The 17,738-nt window shown below is 34.7% G+C and overlaps 4 protein-coding genes across 4 annotated transcripts in view; 2 read left to right on the top strand and 2 right to left on the bottom strand.

The window, feature by feature from the left end:
* Nucleotides 1-17,738, top strand: part of LOC118189649 (uncharacterized) — a 632,173-nt gene that overhangs the window by 136,359 nt on the left and 478,076 nt on the right. The gene's annotated exons all lie outside the window — the stretch shown is intronic.
* The window catches only part of LOC118202696 (cubilin-like), a 406,913-nt gene that overhangs the window by 226,213 nt on the left and 162,962 nt on the right, over nucleotides 1-17,738 (bottom strand). The gene's annotated exons all lie outside the window — the stretch shown is intronic.
* LOC118189643 (histone H4-like) lies at nucleotides 3,310-3,652 on the top strand. Its single transcript, XM_035360304.2, has one exon. The coding sequence runs from the start codon at nucleotides 3,341-3,343 to the stop codon at nucleotides 3,650-3,652; it is 312 nt and encodes a 103-aa protein (XP_035216195.1). The 5' UTR covers nucleotides 3,310-3,340.
* On the bottom strand, nucleotides 4,102-4,692 carry LOC118189645 (histone H1-like). The gene has a single exon (XM_035360305.1). It carries the CDS (start codon nucleotides 4,690-4,692, stop codon nucleotides 4,102-4,104), a length of 591 nt encoding a protein of 196 aa, XP_035216196.1.

The following is a 17,738-nucleotide window of genomic DNA, read 5'->3' as shown; positions in this document are numbered from 1 at the left end:
TCAGATCAGTAAAGCAATTTCACGAACATCTGTATGGGAAAAAATTTATAATATTAACGGATGCTAAACCTCTGACTTTCCATATTAGTCTTGACAAACAGCCAGATATTGTAGCACGCTGGTTGTTATATTTACAGGAATTTCAATACACGATGGAGCATATTCCTGGTTTAAAAAACCCAGCAGACTACTTGTCAAGAGTTTCAGAGGATATAGTGGTAAACAATGTAAATATATTTTGGACCAATGATAATTTGTCTATTCAAAACATAATTAGTAAACAGCAAAGTGATCCAGACATAAAATCAATTATAAAAAAATTACAGGATAACCACAAAGAAAGTGTAGAACAATATTTTATTGATAGTCATACAGATGTAGTAATGATAAAATTAAAACCTGTAAATGTTAGAAAGAAAGACAGAAGTATCCAGAATAAAATTCTAATTCCTAAGGCATTAATTAAAGATGTATTACAGACAGTTTATGCGCCTCACTTTGGTATTCAAAAGACATATGAGTTTGTAAAGGCAAAGTATTATTGGAAAGGTATGTACAGCGATACGAAAAGTTTTGTAGAAAATTGTTCAGATTGCTTACAAATAAGTCTAGACCTCACAACACTCTGCCACGTCTAATTCCTAAGAAAGATCTTGCTCCTGGAGAGATGATAGCTATAGACATAGTTGGTAAACTGCCAAGATCCATAGATAATAAGTTTTATGTACTCACTATCATTGATCATTATTCCAGATATTTGGAAACAGTTCCGTTAAACAACTGCACTTCTCAATCCATCATAAAATCTTTAAATGATTATTTTGCCAGATTTGGCATTCCAAAACTTTTGTTATCAGACAACGGTTCCTATTTTTGTTCCACAGAATTTACTCAATTTTTAAAATCGCTTAAAATAGAACACAGAAAAAGTTCAATTTATTATCCACAGTCCAATGGGTTGATTGAAAGAGTTCACAGGGTAATGAAAGAATCAATTGCAGCAATATCAAACAAAATATTTGAATGGCCACAAAAGTACTGATGTTTAAACTGTATTATAATAATGCTAAACATTCTGTAACTCAATTTTCACCAGCAGAACTATTTTTTGGTAGAACATTAAATACACCCATAGATAGCTATGATCCTCTTAAATTAGCAGAAGATTTTCAGGAATATTCCAAAATAATAAAGGAACAATTGAGTAGAGATAAGCAACAAGTAAAATTAAATGAGGATGAATACTTTAATTGTGGAAAAAAATATTTGAAAGGGAGAAAAATTCCAGAATTGAAATCAGGGGATAAAGTTTTTATGCAGGAATTTACTGATAGAAGGGTGTTACATCCAAAATACAAGGGGCCATATGAAATCATTAAAAAGCTACGAAATGATAATTATATAATACAATTAGAGAATAAAACTACTAAAGTTCACGTAAGTAAATTGTTTTTACAAAAGCCTTCAAGAATAGATTCAACACAAAATGAGGATTAGGAGTGTAACACAAGTATAAATCAGCAAAAAAAAAAAAAAAAAAAAAAAAAAAAAAAAGTGTAAAGAAGTTGTGATTATGCTAAGAATGTAGTATGTGTACAAGCTAGATAATTAATGATGATCAAGTGTGGTATGGGTCAATTTAGTGTAATAAAGCGCTAATTGCACGATTTTTGGTAGAGTTGGCTGGTCCATATACCAGAAGAATTGAATTTTTAAATTACGTCCAAAGGGGCGTTTTTTAACATTTTGTGTGTTACCTTTCTTTATTAAATATCATGTTCCTCGCACTTAAACCATAAGATCCAGTGCAACAGCAATATCGCAAAATAGTTTTAAAACGAGCATATCTTTAGAATTTCCGATACAGAGACTCACGCGCTGGAGATAAAAATGATTTTTCTGCACAACGTTGCCAATGCTCGCTTTGAAATCCTTGAGTTTGTTAATCAAAAATTCGTCAAAGTTTTAAAAAGTAGGAAATCGATCATAAAACAAATTTCAAATTTCAAATTTGGTCTTTCACATGCTCATATTCGTTGGAGGATTACGTTATTCAAAATTCGATGACTCTATGTACCGTTGTTTTATCACAATACGAGAAATATACATACATTTATGCAGATTTTTCATTATTTAATTTCTTCAAATATAATGCAGGACTCTAACATTTTGTGGCAACAGTTTGAAAACTGAACCGACATTTATGAGTCCGACGCAAAATGCCAAAACGAAACTAATAGTCCTTCGGGATTCAAATCCCTTTGGACTAAAAAAAAAAAAAAAACAAAGAGTGTGGTGCTAATCTCCTTGTCTTACTGTTGAATCAAATTGAAGGTATGTAATTTAGTAGTGAATCTAATACAAATGTAGCTTTGGTATATGAAATGAATATGATCAAATGATAAAAGTAGCTAAGTAATGAAATAGTGCATGTGATTCTAAAATGTAAAGAATGAGATAATGTAAACAATGGTTAAGAGGAGCAACATCAAATTGATAATGCAATATCATTAGTAGTTGATAAATTAATTTTATCACATGTGAGTTATAAATTATATATGTCAACATTTCTTTTATGGAATCACATCTGTGGTGATATTTTAGGTAAGAGTAGACATGCATGAGTACGTAAAAGAATAACACTAATTTAAGAATGTAAAAAAATGTGTATCACAAAGTATTTAAAGTGCTGTGTTTTTTTACCAAGCAATGTGAAAAATTAATGTGAATTATGTGTGTATAGTGCATACGAGAGCTGAACTGTGTGCACGTAATGTGAAATGTTTATATAGTGCCAACGAAATGATAAAGTGCAGTGCCTTTGCAAGTGATATAAAGATTGGTGTGAAATGTGTATGCGATGCCGACGAAAGTTCAAGTGTATCCAGCAGAGAGAGATTTCATTTGTCCAGTGATCGGACAATTGTTTTTTCTTCGGCCGGAGGGAATGTGAGAACGCAGAATTCTCAAAGTGAACACGGTGGCTGTATCGATTCTTAAATCGTTATCGCGCCTTGCCACGTGCATCGCAGTGGATAAAAACTGGAAGGACTGGTTTTGTTTTTCTCTTTAATACCGTAAGTATTATAGAAATACCGTAAGTATTATAGAAAACTGTTAAAAGAACTAGGAAAATATTCTAGTGAGCATAGACAGGGATGGAAATTACATTAATTGTTTGTAATTCTATCACTCTCCTAATAATTTCTCCTTATTGGTCGAACAGACACTAATTTCGTCACGTGACAAAAAGCATAAAAATGCGCGCGTCTGGGGTTCCCGGCAGTATATCTGAATTTACTCTTGAAAGTTACGTTCGTAGAATTTTACCTAGCATAAAATGTCTGGCCGTGGAAAAGGTGGTAAAGGTCTTGGCAAAGGGGGTGCAAAAAGGCATCGCAAAGTGTTAAGAGATAACATCCAAGGAATCACCAAACCAGCAATTAGGCGTTTGGCAAGACGTGGCGGTGTAAAGCGTATCTCGGGCCTCATCTATGAGGAGACAAGAGGAGTACTTAAAGTTTTCTTGGAAAATGTTATTCGAGATGCAGTTACCTATACTGAGCATGCAAAAAGGAAAACTGTCGCTGCCATGGATGTCGTTTATGCGTTAAAGAGACAGGGACGTACACTTTACGGATTTGGTGGTTAGAGACCTTTAATTTCCCCACACCCTGCTCTTTTTTTTAAAAAAAGGCCCTTTTCAGGGCCATACAAATTTTAAAATTTAGAAATGCCTTTATTGCTGTCATATAATTTCACCTCATGCTTTTCTCTTGAGTCACATTTCAGTCAAATTAAAATTAGCATTAAATGTTCTTTTTATGTATCTGAATTCTAACACAATAAATTTAATTGCTTTTATGTCTCTAAATTAAAAAAAAAGAGGTATAATTTAAAATTTTAAAGCACGTTACCAGATTACAACATTTTAAACTTTAAAAAAATTCCCAAATTAAATCTTTGAATAAAAGTATCAATATATAGAGTGGTCACACATAGGACTCTCTTCTTCAGAAGCAATAAAGGCATTTCTTTTTTAAAATTTGTATGGCTCTGAAAAGAGCCTTTTTTCATTTGTACATTTTAGTACCCAATCCCTTACTTCTTGCTTTTCTTTGGTGTCGCCTTTTTAGCAGCTTTAAGTTTTTTTGCTTTTGGAGGCTTAGGCTTCGCTGCCTTTACAGCTTTCTTAGAACTTTTTGCTTTACTCGCCATTTTTACACTAACTTTCTTAGCGGCAGGTTTCTTTTTCCCTTCTTTAGCCTTAGCTGGCTTCTTAGCAGCTGGTTTAGCTTTCTTGGCTGATGATGCAGCTGCTTTCTTCGGCTTCTTTTCCTGCTTTCCTGACTCTTTACCTTTCTGACCGGATGCGCTAACTTTAAATGAACCGGTAGCTCCTTTACCTTTTGTCTGAACCAGGCTTCCACCCGCCACAGCACTCTTCAAGTACTTCTTGATGAAAGGTGTCAAACGGTCAATATCTACCTTGTGATGTGATGCAATATGCTTCTTAATAGCTTGCAGAGATGAGCCACCGCGTTCCTTCAAAATAGAAATAGCCTCCACGATCATTGCTGAAACCTTAGGATGCGACGGCAGCGCTTTCGGTTTCTTACTCGGACTTTTCTTCGCCTTTTTTGGCGTAGCAGCCACTGGGGTAGCGGAAACAGCAGCAGTTTCTTCCGACATCTTGCTCAACGTCATGCACAGAAATGATACAAATTTCTGAGTTACTTTAAATGTTATACAATAATGCTAGGTGGCACTTCGAAATCTTTCGTCTACAATAGGTCTCCTTAGTCACGTGATCGGAAACAAAATTGACATAAAGGCCAGGTCTAAAATTGGCGGGCACATCACATTTGGATTCGCGTCATGGACGCTAAGAGTGACTGACGTTCGAGCTCTGAGCTCCGTAATGCAAATAATGGAACCACGAATACGGCGCCGCCAGCAGGCAATCACTCCACTTCTCCTCCGCCTTTACAAATTCTGACTGATATGGATACCACTAATTCAACTCCTCCTGCTTCTCCTTCTGCACTAGAGCTTTCAAAAAGTGCACTGCAGATATACTCTCTCAAAACTCGACATACTGACCTGCTCTTCGACATTCAGCGACTACAACGATCTGAAACACCGAATAAGGACCTGATGATGAAACAATTACAGGATGAGGGTGAGAAAATTTTATTTTCTTTACATACACTCTGTACCAAACTAAACATCAACTTATTCACTTTACCTGATACTGAAGAAGAGTTTATCAGAGAACTCAAAAAATCTACAATAGCCCCTGATTCTGAATCTAAAACTCAAAAACCAAAATCACCCTCATCCTTAGACAATCAGAACCCACCTAAAGAAATTTCTAAGCAAGACTCTAAAAAACGCACCAGACCAGTCGACAGTGACGGCTTTGCAATCCCCCCCAAACACTTGATTGCAAAGAAATTACCCAGCACTAGTGAAAATACCAACAACATTCCAACATCAAACTCATACACAAACATTCAAAACATCACAGAAAACACTGAAAATTTAACGCAGCAGCCGGCTGACACTCCAACACCCAAAATTCAAGCACCACCACCCATCTTCATTAAACCGCGTGCTGATTGGTTCTTTTTACTAAATCAGTTACGCAGACACGCACCAACTGTCCAATCCAAACAAGACATAGAATTTTTACGCCTCACCACCACTAATGAAACAGATTACAGGACAGTTGTCAGATTCCTTACAGAAAACAACATCCTATTTAAATCACATACATTAAAATCAGACAGACCACTCAAAGTGGTCATTAGGGGATTACCCTCAAACACTCCGATCAACGTTGTGCAGACTGCGGTCGAAGTGCTTGGTTTTAAAATTCACAAGATATCTCAGCTAAAGAAATGGAAGACCAAAATGCCGATGCCTCTTTTCTATATTCAAATCCATAAAAGCCTTAAAGCATCAGAAATCTACTCCATCACAGAACTCCTTGGCACAGAAGTCGTCATGGAACACTTCAAAGGGCAGAAAGGTCCCTCTCAATGCTGGCGTTGCCAGGGATTCTTCCATTTATCGGAGGTCCACAACGCTGTGTCAGATGCGCTGGTCCGCATCAGGCTAAAGATTGTACCAAGCCCTTTGAAGAACCCAAATGTGCTAACTGTTCCGGAAACCACGCAGCCAACTGGAGATCGTGCCCAAGATTCCCAGGATCCAAAAATAGACAGCCACCAACACCAAGTACCAAGCCCAGTCAGACCGTTGACAACGCAAACAAATTTAATTTACAAAGCACTACATTCCCAACACTGCCGGCTGCACACACACCCAGTGCAAATAATATTCGCCCTGGAGTTTCCTACTCTGCTGCCCTTACGGGTATGCAACAGACTGCACCCCAACTCATTCCAAATTTATCGGTCCCCATTGGAGTTAATTCGAACCTAAATTGTACCGAAATCTTTTTGGCTATAATTCAAATTTCTAACCAGCCTGGTATTGACCAGAGCAGATTACTTTTGGCATTCAAAAACGCCTTACCGCAGCTCAGAGTGGCTCCATCTGGTGCTGACGCGGCTTACTACATCTTTGAGAGTTATGTCACTCTCCAATTTTCTGATTCCCACAATAATTAAAATTCAATACTTTGAAAGGGTTGAAAAATCTTAAAATATGCACCTGGAATGCAAATGGCATTCTTTCCAAATTCCATGAGTTTAGAGACTATGTAGAAGAGAAGGATTTTGATATCATTTTTGTCCAAGAGACCAAACTCCAGCCAGGGAGAGCTCCCAAGCTTGTAAATTATATGCATTATATAAAAATGACAGACAAGCTTCAGATACACGTGATGTTTATCATGGTGGCACTTGTGTCTACATAAAAAATTCAATACCCCATCGAAGAATTGACACACCGAGTATGAGCAAACTCGAAGCAACAATTATCGAAATTTTTATTCAAAATTCGCCTTCCTTAGTTATGATCTCTGCCTATCTCCCACCAGGTGGAAATTTTCCTGTGGTAGATTTCAACAAACTGTTCAATTTTTCAAATAATCTAATCATAGCTGGTGATTTAAATTGTCACCATCAGCATTGGCGTTGTCGCAGATCAAACCCTGCTGGTCGTGGCCTCCTAAAATGGGCTCAGTGCGCCCAAATTAAAATTATTGCGCCGGATTCCCCCACTAGATATGGTTCACGGGGTGCCCCCTCTTTCATTGACTTGGCACTTTTTAGAAACATCCGTTTTGGATACAAAGTGACTGTTGAAAATTGTTTATCATCAGATCACAACCCCGTGATCATCGACCTTAGCTGTACTATTTTTACTCAAAATTTTCCGACACTCGTCTCAACAAATTGGACAATTTTCGTTTTAAACTTAATTCTAAAAGTTTACCCTCCCTCGAAATTAAATCCAGCCATGATATAGACACGGCAGTAGATCAGTTAACGAACATCTTAACTGATACTTATAAGGAAGTATCAAAACCCACCATCAGACCCAATTTTCGTAAATTATCTCAAGAAATTAAACTCAAAATTAAAGAAAAAAATAAAGTACGGAGACTTTGGCAAAGAAAGAGAAATCCTGGCTTAAAAATTCAACTCCGTACTCTCCAAAATGAGATCAAGGCATCATGTGACCAGTTCTTCCAATCACAATACACGAATTACATTCAGTCCTTAACGACCAATGATAACAGTCTTTGGCGCGCATCAGCCCGCCTACGCAAACACAAATCTCACATTCCGTCCTTAGCTACGGACGCAGTGGTGGCTCACACAGACGCTGAGAAATCTGAACTAATTGCGGATTCTCTTCAAACACAATTTACACCACATAATGAAGGAATTTTTGCGAACAACGCAAGTTCTTTCCCACAAGATGTTGAACGCTTCCTTTCCTCGCCTTTCGCGAGCGAAATACAGTACACTTCCATGAGCGAGATAAACGAATACATTACCAAGCTCAAACCCAAAAAAGGCCCTGGTATGGACTCTATCTCTAATCGTATGATTGAAAATTTACCCACCAGTTATCTATTTTTCTTAGTAATGCTTATAAATTTTATGATACAGCATTGCTATTTTCCTCAAAGCTGGAAACAAGCACTCATTGTGCCTATTCCAAAACCAGGCCAAAGCCTTTCAAATTCTCAAAATTATAGACCTATCAGCCTCCTATCATCGTTATCAAAGATATACGAATTTGTGTTACTTAAACGTCTGAATGATTTTCTCCGAAATCACAACGTTCTGATTGATGAACAATTTGGATTTCGAGCAAAACACTGCACAACGCACCAGCTGCTGAGGACAGTGGAGTTCATTCACGAAGGGTTTCGTAAAAATATGCTTACTGGCGCTTTATTTCTTGATATAGCCAAAGCATTCGATAGGACTTGGCATATAGGAATCATTATCAAGCTCATACGACTTGACGTTTCGTCCCATTTAATTCATATAATTAACTCGTACCTCACTAATAGATCTTTTTCTGTACGAGTTAATTCTTTCATTTCGGCACCCCGTCCTATACTAAGTGGCGTCCCCCAAGGGTCACTTTTAGGCCCAATTTTGTTCAACATTTTCATAAATGACATACCAAAATCACCTAGTATCACTCTTGCACTTTATGCAGATGATACGGCCATCCTAGCTCAAAACAAACGCCTTGAAAACTTGGTTCACATCATTCAGAGATATCTCTCCAGCCTTGAGCACTGGCTCATCACTTGGAAAATTAAAATTAATGTTGCTAAATGTGCTGCTATGATATTCAAACGTAGCCCCCTCCTGTACCCTTCCATTAATTTAAAGTTTTTCGACGACTATGTTCCCTGGTCAAATTCTTACAAGTACCTAGGAGTTGTACTTGATTCAAAATTACGCTGGCACCTTCACATTGAAAATGTTCTCAATAAAGCAAAAGGTGCTAGAGCCCAACTTTACCCTCTCTTAGCTCGAAAGAGCCATCTGTCAATTAAAAACAAAATTCTTCTCTATACATCAATTATAAGACCTGTCTTTATGTATGCATGTACAATCTGGGGTACTGCTGCAAAAACTCATGTGAAAAAACTTCAATCTTTTCAAACTAAGACCTTACGTATGGCCCTTAATGCAGCCTGGTACGTCCGTACAGATGTGATTCATTCGGACCTTAACATTAAACCTGTTGATTACTATATTAAAAAACTTAGTCAAAATTTATTCCTCAAAATTGAACAGATTGATAACCGAGCACTCCAGCAGATTCCAGCATACGATCCTGCTATTCGCAGCTCACAGAAGAGACCGAGAGCCGTGATTGGCCGAGAGTTCGGCATCTACCCTCCATCCAAAAGGGCAAGACACGCCCTCTCAGCTTCTATTCCAGCTCCTGCGCCATGAGGGAAGGACGTCTCTTCAACGAGCTGCCATATAATAGCTTTAACATCATCAGCACCTGCAATTCAAGATCTTCAAGCAAAGTTATCAATCTGTTTACTTAAGAATCACATCTCCCACAGATTCTAAATCTGCCTAAGAATATTTTCACCGCGTTCCCATTTATTATTTGCACTATCCTACACAAGCCACATGCCAATGAGCCTATTCATCGTAAACTCTTTCCTATCCGCTTTTTGCTTTAGTGTTTGTATCGTGTATTAAAAAATTATAAAAACCAAAAAAGTATAAAATATAAAAGTACAAAAAAATTCTAAAAACTTATAAAAAAATTATGATATTTAAGTTTTTATTTTCTTATCCCTATCCCTAAACTTTCTCGAGCCTGTGGCTGCCTCTATTGAGCATCAAGTAATTCACTTATGCAAAATGTTTCCTATTTCTGCTCACTTTTAGTAATTCTGATGTGGAGGTACATGGTTTTGAACCATAGGCACTCCGAAACTTGCAAATCATTGGCATTGGCATTGTCTTTCTCTTTCTGCCTGTCGTCGTGTTAACGAGTGTGTGGGCCTTCGGGCCACACACACACAGACACACAGCTCTCGCCATCGTCCACGGTACTCGATCTTGAGGTCCATTTTCAAGGATGGAGGAGAAAATATGTTCTTGTACGAAGAATATAAGAAATCAGGTAAACTTTACTGATTAGGCTGCGAGGTAAAATTGTTCCTGTGCTGTGACTCAACGTGTATAATCCTGACAATTGGATGTTTCGAAGTGACGACCATGTGCGCCAATTTCAAGCCTATCTGCTAGAAATTTGATCTCTTCTATCACGAGTAATTGCACTGCATATTAATTCAGCTTCTTGCAAGATGCTGATAAGTAATGTGCCTTTGATGCAGCAAGATTAGGAATTGCAATATACCGTAAAAATGAACGCTGTGACAGTCCCGTAGGACTAACGAGTAGGACACGCCGAGGGGCATTCATGAATGTGTTTTTTTTTTCTTATAACATATCGAATATAGGCTAATCAAGAAAAGTGTATTTTTGTGATTTATCTAGGTTAATCAAGAGATGTGTGTTTTTGTGATTTAATAAATGTATATTTAAAAGAGAGATACTGATTCATGCATGCCTTATTGGGTAAGTCATTTGATTCTTATTATTAATAATCATGCAATGTACTAACCACTAAATTTTTAGTTTAACTTTTACGCGGAATTAATTCGCATTCGATACCCTTAGTATAATTACTTTTATACTATCACGGCCAGCAACACCACAGTTATACAATTATCAACAATTTTGAAGTTGTTTAAGTGCAGCTAAGTCTAATTTTTCTTACCCTAGCAGCCATATTTGTTTACGTTTAAACTTAGCAGAATAGTAAATTAGGTTTTTCTGCACCTTCAGTGCTTTGTTGTTGAGTGGGAGCAAAAGGAAACTTGTGCACCGAAAACTCTGCCTTATTGCCTGCTGGCCGAATTGCTTGTTTTTGAGTAGCAACTGTAATTTTAATTGTAAAAATTGTTTTTTTAATTGTTTTAACTGTACTTGGTGTTTATGTTTTTCTATACCTTTCAATTTTTAATGAAATTATTTTGAGTTTTTATGCATCTTTGCCTTGCCGCGAAGTGAGAACTGAATTAATCGAATGAGAAATATATCTCTACTGAAATTCGAGGAAATAAGTAATAAATATTAGCAGGAAATATTGTCACCAGTCTGTCTCGGTCAGAGGAGAATGTTTATGAGTAGCTCATACGCATTAGGTAAGCGTCGCTGAATCGTTTGTGAAAAATTGTTCCTTTTTTATTCGTTTAACGAGTGTGTGGGCCTTCGGGCCACACACACACAGACACACAGCTCTCGCCATCGTCCACGGTACTCGATCTTGAGGTCCATTTTCAAGGATGGAGGAGAAAATATGTTCTTGTACGAAGAATATAAGAAATCAGGTAAACTTTACTGATTAGGCTGCGAGGTAAAATTGTTCCTGTGCTGTGACTCAACGTGTATAATCCTGACAATTGGATGTTTCGAAGTGACGACCATGTGCGCCAATTTCAAGCCTATCTGCTAGAAATTTGATCTCTTCTATCACGAGTAATTGCACTGCATATTAATTCAGCTTCTTGCAAGATGCTGATAAGTAATGTGCCTTTGATGCAGCAAGATTAGGAATTGCAATATACCGTAAAAATGAACGCTGTGACAGTCCCGTAGGACTAACGAGTAGGACACGCCGAGGGGCATTCATGAATGTGTTTTTTTTTCTTATAACATATCGAATATAGGCTAATCAAGAAAAGTGTATTTTTGTGATTTATCTAGGTTAATCAAGAGATGTGTGTTTTTGTGATTTAATAAATGTATATTTAAAAGAGAGATACTGATTCATGCATGCCTTATTGGGTAAGTCATTTGATTCTTATTATTAATAATCATGCAATGTACTAACCACTAAATTTTTAGTTTAACTTTTACGCGGAATTAATTCGCATTCGATACCCTTAGTATAATTACTTTTATACTATCACGGCCAGCAACACCACAGTTATACAATTATCAACAATTTTGAAGTTGTTTAAGTGCAGCTAAGTCTAATTTTTCTTACCCTAGCAGCCATATTTGTTTACGTTTAAACTTAGCAGAATAGTAAATTAGGTTTTTCTGCACCTTCAGTGCTTTGTTGTTGAGTGGGAGCAAAAGGAAACTTGTGCACCGAAAACTCTGCCTTATTGCCTGCTGGCCGAATTGCTTGTTTTTGCGTAGCAACTGTAATTTTAATTGTAAAAATTGTTTTTTTAATTGTTTTAACTGTACTTGGTGTTTATGTTTTTCTATACCTTTCAATTTTTAATGAAATTATTTTGAGTTTTTATGCATCTTTGCCTTGCCGCGAAGTGAGAACTGAATTAATCGAATGAGAAATATATCTCTACTGAAATTCGAGGAAATAAGTAATAAATATTAGCAGGAAATATTGTCACCAGTCTGTCTCGGTCAGAGGAGAATGTTTATGAGTAGCTCATACGCATTAGGTAAGCGTCGCTGAATCGTTTGTGAAAAATTGTTCCTTTTTTATTCGTTTAATTTTTTTATACTTCATTTTAGATCTATTATAGTATTTCAATAGACCCTGTGACAATAATTAGATAATTCTTAAGATGATATAATGTTTGTGCATTTTAAGGTATAAAATGAATGAGATGTAATGCTGTTAAGTGAATCCAGCGCCAGGGTGTCGCTATCATAAACAACTATAGTGAATTTTAAAAAGTGCATTTTCTCTTGTGGTTTACGCGCTATCGGCGAAGTAGAATTCAATAAGTTTAAATGACGTGCAGGAAAAATTGCGTATAGTTTAATGTTCCGTACAAAAATGTCATATGGTGTACACATCAGATTTTTTTATTTTAGTTGAGAGTTCAAAAACATGTAAAACAGTAGTAATCTATCATATGCAAAAATAAAAATTTTATTAAAAAATATGAAATTGCAGACCGAAGTAAGCAGTCCAAAAATAGCATAAAAAAGAGACAAATTCGAAACGATAAAGAAAATTCAACACTTGAGAAGCCAAAACCATATGCAAACTTTTTAATTTAAAATTGGAATCTATCTATGTACTTATCTATGAATGCATACTTTTTTGTTCCTCATATTATGGAAAAACGGCGGCTCTTAGTTCCAAAAAATACTGAACTCCTGTTTTGTTTTTTATTTTGAACTATCTGAATATGAGCACACCCAAACCTAAATTTTGAACCTCTTTCTTAGTTCATTCATATTGCTTTCAAATTTAAGGAATTATTAATAAACTCAGTGATCTAAAAAGAGTGTGTTACCACTATTCGTAATAATTTATTTTTATATTTCGAGCTACATTCATCATATAAAAGATAAATTTGGGAAGACGGAAAAGGCATTATTTTTGGCATTTAATCAACAAATCTGGATATTTAAAAATAATGTTTTTTTGCTACTTCCAGAAATAAAATACTTCTATCCTCTATGAACCGATGCGTTACCATTCGATAAAGCATAAGATATTTAGCTTGAAAAGTTATTCTGTCTGTTATTAATTAACAAACTAAACGACATAAAAGAAATAAACTCGTCTCTTAGTAATATTTTTTTTAAACTTTAATCTGATGCATTTAAATAAAAACATTTAATTTATGGTATAGCTATTTAATAACTTTTATGGATTTTGTTTTTCGGTAATTTATTGAAGACTTTTCCAAAGCCTTATGGCGCGTAATTGGTCCAGAAACATTTACCTTTGAAGGTTTTTATACTTTTTTAATGGCAAATCGTTCTCCGAGTTGTCATATTGTAATCTGTACTTTAGTAAATCTAGTTAGGCAATCCGCTAGCCAGACTGGATTTAAGTTATGAATTCATATTGTAATTCTTTACTATTCATTTTGTTTAATACTTGCAGTCTACCATATATCTTATTATATTATCGCTTTATGGTCCAACAAAAGTCTTGATTTTTTGGAAACATTCACCAAGCTACTTTGCATAGGCAAAGAGAAAAAAAAATACAACAGAGTAATACATGTGAATATTGCTACAGAACGAACATTGTATTCTCTATCACTGAATTTTTCAATACAAACAACTTTGAGCTGCCAACATACAGTAATAAAAATGCAATAGCACAATAAAAATAATATAGTTGAGAAGACAAGAAGGAAAGAAATATGCTAAGCCTTGTTTCATGTTTCGCAATTCATTATTAAACAACAAGATATTTTTATGCGAAAAAATAAAATTATTCTTTTCAAGAACTGTTCGCAGCATGGTTAAATGTACGTAGTTGACATATAAACCAAATTGTAAAGTGAATCGCGTTACCTCATTATATAACTTCAGTTGCAATTAAAGTGTAGAATCAATGACTTAAAATGTTTGGCTAGATTGGTAAAGCAATACGTGTGGTTTATGTTTTAAATTACTCAATATTTTTTGACATTATACTTGCTGATCCCAATGGAATTACACTAAATAATTAAAATAATTATATATATATATTTATAATAAACGTTTTTAGGGACTGCCCGCATAGATAAGTAATATATATAGTTTGACACCAAACAGCAGATTTCCTGATATTTCCAATTTCAGCTCCGTAGAACCATGTCATGAATAATGTTATGTACCCGAATGTTGAAATGGGAAAAGAAGACTGAAGAATCCTATCCCTTGTTGACCTTCAGTCGTCGCTAATGATGTAGAGGTTAATAACATCGTCTAGTTAATAACAGCTTTCGGATTACTTGAAGTCGATTGACGCGCCTTTTATCAAAAGAATCGATTTCTTTTTTTATTTATATACCTTGATGATACCTAATGATGTTTCTTGTATTGGAAACATCGACGTAAATCGGATCCGGTGAATTACTTTTGGAAAGAAATCGAGGAATTGATGGGAAAGAGTAGAAGCCAAAAAATATAATTTTACAGTGGAGCAGTTGGTATTATAGATTTATTTTGGTATTTCAGCAATTAAACGCAAAAACAGTTGCAACTTGTGTTCTCCTACGATTTCCAAGTCCGAAAAGTTTACTGTTTTGCACAGACATTTTAATACTTAGATTGTATTCGTGAAATTTTTATCCTTCTAAAACTGATAAAGGAAGAAAATTTATGCTTTAAAAGATTAAATAACGTTTTTTAATATTTTGAGTAATAGCTTCAGCCAGCATTTGCTTTGAGGTTATTTGATTTGCTTTGAGATTATTTGATTGATTTAATGTTTTGAGGAATAGTTTCAGCAACATTTGCTTTGAGATAAGAATAATCGCTCATGATTTAGATAACTCATTTAGTGGTTTAGAACCGTTCTCGGGCAAATGAATGGGGGTTCGTTTTTATGATTCATAGCTCACTAACAATAATCTTGATGAAAAAGATTCGAAAAGACGTGTGAATCAAATATGGTAAGCAAGAATGGAACGATAGGCGGAAAGAATCGAACAAGCATTGGGATCGGGACCTGCTAGCGGGATTAATGAAGCTCAAGACAGACGAATAGATCAAATGATGGGATCGGAAGAAGAGACTCAATCAAAACTCTGAACTGTTTTCTTTCGACTACAGTATAGAAATTCTTTAAAAACCTCTTTTCTCCTCAGAGCTAAGAGTAAAATTCTAGAATAAAAATTTGTCAAAAAGCTGTAAAATGATAAAATTAAAATCACTTTTAACATGGAGCATAAACATTCGTGTCTCCCCTAAAATGAGTATCGCACTGTCCTGGCACGCTTGCTCATTTTGCGCGAATCAAGAGTTCAATCTCTGAACAAACTAAATCATTTTGTGAACGATAGCAGATCTTTATTCCCGGCACGCATCCATATAAAGCTATCCGTGAACTATAAAAGAATTACAATTCCGTTTTCTGGAACAGGAGAAAATTCGCTTAGTAAAGTAAGTAAATTTACCGATATGCCTCTGTAAATTTGTTTTGCTCACTTTGAAAGCAAACTACTAGTACTGTAAAACGGGTTTTACTACAGGGACAGGTACGATGTAATAAAGTTTACTAACTTGCTTCTTTAAAAAAATCAAGCAATAGTTTAATTTTTTGACTTAACAGCAATATGAATCGTGCTACGCACAAAATGATTTTTCTTACCATAAAAATGAATTGTTCCATTTTACAATGTATATGTTGTGATGTTCTACTAGGCATTTAGTGATGTCATATGACCCTGACATAAAAGTAAATAAAAAATTACAAGAAAAATTTTCACATTATTAGCTTTCACTTAAAATGAATATGATAATTAATGCAATAAATGAACATAAATTATTTATCACATAGTTTAATGGGAATAATAGATTTAATAATTATGCTCTGTTTTCAGAATTAATCCACAGTTTTTTTTATCAAGAATAATAAAAGCGCGGGACTTTAAAGTTAAAAAAAAACAAGGACTTAAATATTTGACGATGCAATTATATTAATAGCTTTCGTTATTTAGGCGCCCTACTCTTTTATTATTCGAAATATAAAATTGCAGACGAATTCTGTAAATAGAATTATTTTATATGTAAATAGAATTATTATTCACATTAATGCTCATGATATTTTTTTTTCTTTTTCGTGCATTAATTATCTTATTCATTTTGAATAAAAGCTTAATGCATAAAAACCTTTTTTAAGTTATATTTTTTATTTTATATTTTTTAGTCTCAATTACAGGTTACTGATGATGAAACTTTCAATCATTATTAAAACATAAGCAAAAAATTATAAGAAAATTATGAAATTAAAGAGAAATAATGGAAAGTCATTCGAAACATGAAGAAATCTCTTTGAATAATAAATTTCGGAAATTGGATATAATTACAATGTTAAAATGAGCATCATGCTTGAAGCTACAATGGGGGGTGAAACCCGAATATCTTCAGTTTGTCATTAAGTGTGCAAAAATGTCAAACTTCATTATTAACTGCGCTAAGATTGTAAACAAAAAAGTAATTTCTCCGCGAGAACTGCTTTTTTCTCTTGTCTGCTTCAGCAACCCCTAATTTTCAAAAACTATGGAAAACCAATTAATATTTTTTTAACATCCTTGTTTTAAAAGAGAGCGAACAATTTTTATAATCTGTGGAAATCTCGAAACTTTATATCTGATACATTTTCAGATTTGAAATTTTAAAGGCAAAAACATCAACTAGTCTAAAAACTCGAGCGAATTCCAAAAATTTAACCAAAGTTGAGAACCTCAGTTAGGATTTTTATGCAAGTCTCATTGAAAAGAATTTTTCCGCTCAATTTGCTGGTGTAAACAGTAAATTTCTGACATACTTTGTTTGTTAAACGAAGATATGTGCGAAAATTGGTTTAAACATTAAATAAAAGATCTAAATTTAATTTGGAAATCATTGCTTCACCACTTTGCATTACCATCAGTGCGTTTGCAAAATATGAATTCTATAACCTATCAGCAAAGAAGTTAAAAATCTGTGACAAAATCCATTCACAGTGAAACAATATGAGCAATATAAATGAAAGCTTATAAAAAGAAATACATATTAGTTGTGGCTTACTTTGAATTGAAGCTGAAAGCCGAATGATGTCATCGACATTAATGCAGTCACAAATTTTAATGATCCGTCTTAGAAGCATAAACATTACTATAACTTCAACTAGAAAAGAGAAGATAACGTATTAAAGAAACAATTTTTCTTAATCCTTATTTATTTTAATCAGGTTTAATTTGAGTTCAATACCGCTTGTAGGTTTAACTAACTCGTATATGAAGATGTCTTTATAGAAACATAATTTTATGTAAATGAAGCAGT

The sequence above is a fragment of the Stegodyphus dumicola genome, chromosome 4, assembly GCF_044657685.1.
Source record: "Stegodyphus dumicola isolate Sdum_Otavi_A_Nest chromosome 4, ASM4465768v1".
Lineage (NCBI taxonomy): Eukaryota > Metazoa > Arthropoda > Arachnida > Araneae > Eresidae > Stegodyphus > Stegodyphus dumicola.
This window is presented reverse-complemented; position numbering and strand designations above follow the sequence as displayed.

Coding starts and splice junctions, on each gene's coding strand:
- LOC118189643 (XM_035360304.2), top strand. CDS start 3,341: ATGTCTGGCCGTGGAAAAGGTGGTAAAGGTCTTGGCAAAGGGGGTGCA.
- LOC118189645 (XM_035360305.1), bottom strand. CDS start 4,692: ATGTCGGAAGAAACTGCTGCTGTTTCCGCTACCCCAGTGGCTGCTACG.